Below are 8006 nucleotides of genomic sequence, written 5' to 3'. Positions count from 1 at the left end.
CTCAATGGCGACAATATGGTATGGAGCACCAATGAACTTGAACTTGTAGTGGATGCTCAACTAGCTAAACCAGTGGGGGTATCACCATTCACCACCACAATAACCACCACTGCCAGATCGGAAAAAATTAGGGTTTGAGAGAGGGAGAGCAATGGATCAATCGTTCCTGGTGATGCTATCGAACCTCCTCCACCTCCACAACTCCCTGGACCCCACAACCTCCCTCCTTTCCGACACACTCTCCTCCGCCACAACAGCCGCCGCCGCCTCCTCCTCCTCTCCTTCATCCCCAACCTCCCTCCTCTACTCCTCCTCCATCGCCCCCCTCCTCTTCTTCACCATCGCCTCCGTCCTCTCCTACGTCGCCTCCACCCGCCCCTCCTCCTCCGCCGCCACCACCACCTCCTCCCCCTCTCCCCCCTCCTCCACCACCTCCACCTCCTCCCCCAACCACCCTAACTACTCCGTCTCCGCCTTCCGCGCCCTCTCAACAGAACACATCTGGTCCCTTGAGGCCCCACTCCGCGACGCACAGTGGCGATCCCTGTACGGACTCTCCTACCCTGTCTTCACAACCGTCGTTGATAAGCTCAAACCTCACATCGCACTCTCCAACCTCTCTCTCCCTTCCGATTACGCTGTCGCCATGGTTCTCTCCAGACTCTCCCACGGCCTAACCGCCAAAACCGTTGCCTCTCGCTACTCCCTCGATCCTTTCCTCGTTTCCAAGATCACCAACATGGTCACGCGCCTCCTTGCCACAAGGCTCTACCCTGAATTCATCAAGATCCCTGTCGGCCGCCGCCGCCTCCTCGAAACCACCCAGGCCTTCGAGGAGCTCACGTCGCTGCCCAATATGTGCGGCGCAATCGATGCTACTCCGGTCAAGCTTCGCCACAATCGTCGCCGCGCCAATAGGGTTCCTCAGTCCTACCGCTGTCGCCATGGATTTAACTCCGTGCTTCTACAGGTTGTTGCAGATCACAAGAGGATATTTTGGGACGTTTGTGTTAAGGCACCGGGTGGCACCGACGACGCCACTCACTTTAGGGATAGTTTGCTTTACAGTAGGCTTACCTCCGGTGACATTGTTTGGGACAAGGTAATCAATGTGAGGGGTCACCATGTGAGGCCTTACTTTGTTGGGGACTGGTGTTTCCCTTTGTTGCCGTTTCTTTTGACGCCGTTTTCGCCGAATGGAATGGGGACGGCTGCGCAGAACCTGTTCGATGGAATGCTTATGAAGGGGAGGTCTGCAGTGGTAGAGGCAATTGGGCTGCTGAAAGGGAGGTGGAGGATCTTGCAGGATTTGAATGTGGGGGTTTATCACGCTCCGCAGACTATCGTGGCCTGCTGCGTGCTGCATAACCTGTGCCAGATTGCGAGGGAGCCGGAACCAGAGCTGTGGAAGGAGCCGGATGAGAATGGACCGCAGCCGAGGGTGATGGACAGTGAGAAGTCCTTGTACTTCTTTGGGGAGAGCTTGAGGCAAGCTCTTGCTGATGATTTGCACCAAAAGCTTTCATCAAGATAATTTTCTTTGAATTGACAAGATGGTGATCGGATGAATGAATGAATGAAGTGATTGATTGTGGCGAAAGTTATTCCTTTTTCATATTGTTCAACGAGTATTATGTGTGTTGTTGTCTTTAGTTTTTGTTTGAAAAATTTATGAGCTTTGTGGTTAGTATTAAGGAGTAGAAATAGAATAGAAGATTTGTGGATATATGAATGTGAGTATGTCAATCCCTCCCAACTGTAATGGCTCCCATCCTATGATGGGGATGTGGAGGAGTGGTAGTATTACTATTTACTAACAATGAGTCTAAATGAATGAGGTGTTTCCAGACTAAGCTTTTACTTTTACTGTAATAGCAAACCTTGATAATACCCTCAACATTTGGTTGTAAACAATGATCGCATCAGTTCGATTCTGCAACAGATGAGTAGGCTAAATTTTGCAGTTGAATTTGTCAGGATTAACAAACAGCTTGAAGGGATATTCTTCCTATTATATTATCTTGATAATGTTAGCTTCAAGGCTTGGTGAATATGGTTACACCACATGACAGCGTGTGAAAGTTACCAGAATATTTATTAAGTTTTTAGATTAATATTATGCTTAGTATAAAACTTGGAACGGTTGAATGGTCTCCATGTAATTCAGCCATATATTCAAACCGTAGAAGCAGTCACTGATATGTAATTATCAGGTTAAGATATCTACATTTAACGCTGTATCTGTGTACCGGGCTGCCTTTTTATAGGACTCTGATCACAGTAATTCGTAGCTCATTCGAATAAGAGTAGGAATTATAAAACTAGCAAAGGTAATTATTACCACTCACTGAAGCAAAGCTGATTTAAACTCTACAATGCATATCTTAACCCATTGATCTGGTAAACTATTTTACAATTTCAGCACCTTCAAAAGAATCATTGACTGTAATAGGGCTGTGCTTGCAAGAGCATGTGCTACAGATTCAAATATGATTTGATTGATTGAGGCATCCCAAGAATTGCAAATTCGTATATGTTTTTGCAGCACACTTTGATACAAGTTCAAATATGATTTGTTTGATTTGATTGAGCCGTTCCACAAATCAGCATATAGGAAATTCAGCATATCCAAGTGGCTTTGCTTTCAATCTTTTTTACTGAACCTTTGCAAGACTTCTGCTAGACACACCATGTAATAATTTGACAAAGCCAAGAAAGCTTAGCTTTCCATCGGTGTGCCGTATCCAGTCATGAAGAACCACATGAACAGGGATAGAAGGACCGAGCCCAAGTTCCTAAAACAGCATTTTGAAGAAATATTATTGTGGTGATTAGCAGGTAACATAATCTGAGAGATTCAACAATTGCTGGATTGCAAGTTAACCTAATAGAATTGGAGTTTTTCTTTTTAACTTACCGATGCAAGTTCTTCAATAACGATAGCCCTGTTTCCATCTTTCTCAAAGAGCTCGTAAGCACATCGGGCATGTTGTTCCCAGCGATCAAGAGCTTCGAGCTGATGTACGCTTAATGCAGCAGCACAGAATTCTTCAAAATCCATTCTTCTATATTGTAATGGATTTAGCTGTCATACAAGGAGAAATTTCAGAAAGGAAATGTATGGAACAATAACCGGTCAAACAATCGGACATCTAAATATATAGAACTAGTTATTAATTACCGAGGCAAGAAAGTCAGGGATGCGAGACTCTTTCATGGCATCCGTTGCATGTTTCATCAAGGCCTACCCAGAAAATACGAATGTGAAAAACTTATGGAATCCAAACAAACAGTACATATCTTAGGTGCTGATGTTACAACCAACCTTGCTAATGTTTTCTAAGGATATGCTGCCATTTTTGCTTGGTTCTAACAATGCAAATTGCTCCCTTAGATAATAGAGTTCATCAGCAGTTAATGTCTTGGACAAGGCCTGCCAAAGAGATGAATATAAATAACTAACATAATAAAAAGTTAAAAGAAAGAAGTTTACTAACTAGCACTGAGAATTATTATATATCATTTCAAAACTTTGGTTCAACCCGATAATCAGCATCAAATATACGCACCCTTAAAGCAGCCTTACGCAAGGATGATGATCGCATATAGATTTTCATGAGCTTAAATATTAAAAGATCAAGTGAGACTTTTACATTATTGTAATTCCTTATCCAAGGGTGACCTGCAAGCACAAGATTAGAACTGGTTGTTCAAAAGAATGTATCACTACTTGACACTTAATGATATTAGAGCCATAGACCTAGCACGAAAAGAACTCACTTAGAGCTTGAGAAGCAGATATTCGTTTCCGTGGATCCTTATTCAGTAGGCGTTTGACAAAATCTTTTGCTTCTGTAGATAAAGAAGGCCAAGGAGCCTCATCGAAGCTGGGATCAGCTTTCAAAACTGCCCTAAAGATACCAGACTCCGTTCGGGCCCAAAATGGGCGACTACCACACAAAAGAATATATGCGATCACGCCTATGCTCCACACATCAGCCTCAGTGCTGTATGATCTATGGAGAACTTCTGGGGCCACATAGTATGCACTTCCAACAATGTCATTAAGCCTTTCATCTGTAAGTCATTGAAAATAATTAAGACCATTCCAAAAATCTATTGAGGGAAAAGATACCATACCAATTAAGGACGTGTTTGGGGAGACCTGGTCGGACAAAGTCAGATAACCCAAAGTCAATTGCTTTTAATTCTGACTCTGAACTTTCATCCTTCGACGTATACAGAAAATTCTGAACAAAGAAATGCCAGGGGTTTAGGCCCAGTTTCGGTAACCAACTTAATTAAGCTCCTTTTGATAAAATAACTTAAACAATAAATGATTCTGTTAAAAGTAACTTATAAATAAGTTATTTTGTGTTTGGATTTTTAACTCTAAAGTGCTTATTTTATAGAAATGTGATGAAAAGTAGAAGTATTATGAGAGAAGTCATTTTTTTTAACTTCTCTATAAGCTCCTAAATAACTTCTTAAAAAGTTACAATTTAGTTTTGAAAATTGCACCAGACATTAATACTACTATTTTTCATAAGTCAAAAGTTTAAAAAAGTTACTTCTAAAGTTTCCAAACGAGCCCTTAGTAAACAACAGCCTCCAAAATGAGATCCCATCCAATAATTTAATTGAACCTTGACTACAATAGTTATTTATACACAAACAACGAGTTTCAGTGAAAAAGTAATTTTTCATAAAAAAAAAAAATCATCTTTTCTTATTTGCTTCATTTTCTTAGAAAATGTCTATATTGAGAAAAATGAGTTTAACACTTGAGCCAGAGCCCGAATGATTGCTGCACTAGACGAAACTTAAAACCACTTAGGTCATACCCATGGATTATACTGGCCTATGTACAGCAACCTAATGATATTTCGAGAAAATCCAAAATCCATGCAAAACTGTTAACAGCGGACCTCAAGTAAAGGCTGTTAAACCAATTCTAATGTTAGTACCATGTCCCATTCCAATGACATACATGAATAATGTAGAGCAAAACAAATAGTTCAATTTACCATTTGAAATAAAAAAAATAATAAAACAAATTCTCAAAAGCTAAATACCTACCACTGGGTTACCATTAAGGTAATTAGGATTAACCAACCCATGCTCTGCATAGCTATTGTATCAAATGAATCTGTGGCAAAAATCAAAGAAGACAAAAGGAAAAGAGTTACCTCTGGCTTAAGATCTCGATGCACCACACCTTGAAGATGACAAAATGCAACAACATTTAGTATTTGTACCATCACAGCCTTCGCATCATCTTCTGAGTATTTCCCTCCTCTTAAAAAATAAAAATTTCAAACAAACAGACAAACATAGAACTCGTTAGTGGCATGGTTCAATTCCAAGGTCTTTTGTTTTCTTTTTTTCTTGGGGGGACGGAAGGGCAGGGGGCAGTATTGTTCCTGCTTTATAACGTACTTTGATAGTATCCTATCCAAAAGCTCGCCACCTTCGCATAACCTGAAATATGAACAGTATCAAGTGAATTATGAAAAAGTTGGGAAAAAATAAATGAAAAATAAATAAAAGCTCTCACATGTGATGCACATTCAATCAACAAAAATAAGTAATCAAACCTATTATACCATCTTGGTGTTACCAAAAATAGTGTCTAGGGTTGTGACAGAATACTTCATTGAAGAATAAATTATTAGCTTCCTTTCCATAAGTTTTGTCTTCGCTAGAATTGCGAGTGCACTACTGTTATGATATCATTTGAAAAGGAAACAGATGCCCAAAACTTACTCCATCACAATGTAGACATTATCTTGATCTTCAAATGCATCATAGTATTGTACCAGATTCTTGTGTCCGTTCAAAGCTCGCAATATCTTAACCTCCCTTCTCACATCTTCAATTGCAATTGCTGTTGTCATCTGGCAACAAAATGGGTGAAGATTAAACCATAATTTTGACCTCTATATATGGTTCACAATAGTGTAGAAGTTGCAACAAAAGTTATACCAAGTATCTAGACAATGCCACTGTGGAGAAGTCCAAGCTTTTCATACAATAAGAACAATATCATCCACAGCAATTTCAATTTGCTATAAGAAATGTTCCAACAAGTTTATCACAAAGCATCCAAGTTCAACATTTAACAATTAGAATGGATTAGGTCAATGCCGAGCTATGCTACTCAATTTTCATGACTCCGGAAGATCAAACAAATACATACGACTTCAAGGATTTCGAAAACCATCCACTGAAAGAATCCTCAGAAAGTAAATAAATAAATCATTACACAAAAGACCAAACAGAAAGACCTAGTGTTTGGAAGCTGTATGAGACACAGACAAAAACAAACGAATACACAACCCTGTAATCATCATAACAATAATTCCCCGCGGAAAATACTTCCTAGCTTTAATATCTTTGCATAAAATAATAATCATAACAATAATAAAACTCAAGCTTTGTCTAGCAGACAATGTAAATCACCCCCAAATGACTAAGCATTTGCAACAATTCACAATCCTCAACAAAACAAAAACAAATCAAAAAACAAGTGCAAGTTTGTAATCATGATGAGTCTATAAGGAACTAAAAAGTAAAAACACATGAAAGGAGACAAAAAAGAGGATCAAATTATTGTTATTAACCTTAGCTTTTGGGATGACTTTAACAGCAACTTGCTGACCCTTAAGCTCACCCTTCTTGTACCTAGCAGAACAAGTATACCCAAAATGCCCTCGACCCACTTCTTCCCCAACCTCAAGCCTACTAGTGAACTCCTTCGAGAATCCGAATCTCTTATCCAAATCGGCGGCGCCTCCTCCGCCGTCCTCCTCTCCTTCCTCCGGTATTGCCGTTGCCGCCTTCTTTCCCTGCCGTCTAGCCAACACAGCCCTTATGTGCTTCGCCGGCGACGGAGGCGGGAACGGTCGCCTGAAAAACCTCCTCGGCGTCGAGCTGGCACTCTTGTTCCCTCCTCCGGTCGCCGGAGACTTCTTGAGGAAGCGTGCAGGGCTTGGGCTGTAGAAGGGGAAGAACGGCGACTGTTTACCGGCGATGACGTCATCTTTCCGGTCACCGGGGGGAGTGAGAGGGGTTCTGGGGATTTGTTGTGAGGGATCGTAAGGTTCAGCTTCAGGTTCCCGAGAAGCGTAAGGGTTGGGTTTGTGAGGCTTTGAAGTGCAAACCCCCATTGTTGGAAAACGGTTAGAGAAGCTCGCTTAGTGAAGAATTGGTCATGACATTGCGGGGAAAATTTTCTGGGTTCCGTTCAGCTTCCGCTAAAATTTCGAACTTTACAAAGTTGGGAAGAGGGTCGAAGATTTTGAGGAATTCTATGTTTGGATGGAGAGAGAGAGAGAGAGAGAGAGAGAGAGAGTGTGTGTGTGGTGGCTTTGTTGGGAAGATGAAGATGGAGATGAAAATGAAGAAGGTGAGCAATCTCATGGGACACGTGGCATGCACGTGAGCGTTGATGATGTTTGGGTGTTCATTGAATTAGGAAAGAGTAGTTCTTGTGTTGATGAATTATGAATATGAACGAACGAACGAATGAATGAATAGCGAGTTGAGGCAAGTGAGAAGATGGGGATTGTAATTGGAGTAATTGTGTGTTGTGTTTTGCAGTTTGCATTGGTTGCCACAGCTTTGGCTACTACATATTGTTTTTCCACTTTTGAGTTTTGACTGATCAACAACTACGCCGTACCAAGAGAAATGCACCAATTATTATAGTACATTATTTAGAAAAAAAAAATATAATTAGATTTTGGAAAATTTTGATCTAGAATTAATTAATTTTTTAAAAGAGAAAAATATTAATTAGATCTTTTAGCATAATAAATGATGGACATATATGTTCTTTCGCTAATGAATAACGCAAAATAAAACATCATTGTACATGGGCATGAAAATCGGTTGTTGTCATATAAGTATAAAAATAATATAATTTTGGATAATAAAATATTTATTATATTTTAATTTTTTATATAATATTTATCAATTATTTTATATTATTATAAATTTTTGTT

At 40.2% G+C, this 8006-nt stretch overlaps 2 protein-coding genes across 2 annotated transcripts; one reads left to right on the top strand and one right to left on the bottom strand.

Moving 5' to 3' along the window:
• Window positions 1-1853, top strand: LOC107622507 (PIF / Ping-Pong family of plant transposase). Its single transcript, XM_016324432.3, has one exon. The coding sequence runs from the start codon at window positions 152-154 to the stop codon at window positions 1532-1534; it is 1383 nt and encodes a 460-aa protein (XP_016179918.3). The 5' UTR covers window positions 1-151; the 3' UTR covers window positions 1535-1853.
• Window positions 1854-2359: 506 nt separating this feature from the next.
• LOC107622506 (CDPK-related kinase 5) lies at window positions 2360-7680 on the bottom strand. The gene is made up of 11 exons (XM_016324431.3): window positions 6624-7680; window positions 5767-5897; window positions 5440-5481; window positions 5190-5298; window positions 4166-4250; window positions 3781-4077; window positions 3570-3682; window positions 3326-3433; window positions 3182-3244; window positions 2918-3085; window positions 2360-2795 (listed from the first exon to the last, which is right to left on the bottom strand). The coding sequence occupies exons 1-11, from the start codon at window positions 7167-7169 to the stop codon at window positions 2655-2657; spliced, it is 1803 nt and encodes a 600-aa protein (XP_016179917.1). The 5' UTR covers window positions 7170-7680; the 3' UTR covers window positions 2360-2654.
• Between the last annotated feature and the right edge of the window lie 326 nt (window positions 7681-8006).

The sequence above is a fragment of the Arachis ipaensis genome, chromosome B10 (assembly GCF_059453495.1).
Source record: "Arachis ipaensis isolate K30076 ecotype BB chromosome B10, ASM5945349v1, whole genome shotgun sequence".
Taxonomy (NCBI): domain Eukaryota; kingdom Viridiplantae; phylum Streptophyta; class Magnoliopsida; order Fabales; family Fabaceae; genus Arachis; species Arachis ipaensis.
This window is presented reverse-complemented; position numbering and strand designations above follow the sequence as displayed.

What these genes read in the sequence shown, in the direction of transcription:
- LOC107622507 (XM_016324432.3), top strand. Translation starts at nt 152, where the DNA reads ATGGATCAATCGTTCCTGGTGATGCTATCGAACCTCCTCCACCTCCAC.
- LOC107622506 (XM_016324431.3), bottom strand. Translation starts at nt 7,169, where the DNA reads ATGGGGGTTTGCACTTCAAAGCCTCACAAACCCAACCCTTACGCTTCT. An exon ending in CCTTAGAAAACATTAGCAAG is followed by an intron (nt 3,245 to 3,325) that starts GTTGGTTGTAAC and finishes TTTTCTGGGTAG; the next exon opens with GCCTTGATGAAACATGCAAC. An exon ending in TTATTGAAGAACTTGCATCG is followed by an intron (nt 2,796 to 2,917) that starts GTAAGTTAAAAA and finishes ATGCTGTTTTAG; the next exon opens with GAACTTGGGCTCGGTCCTTC.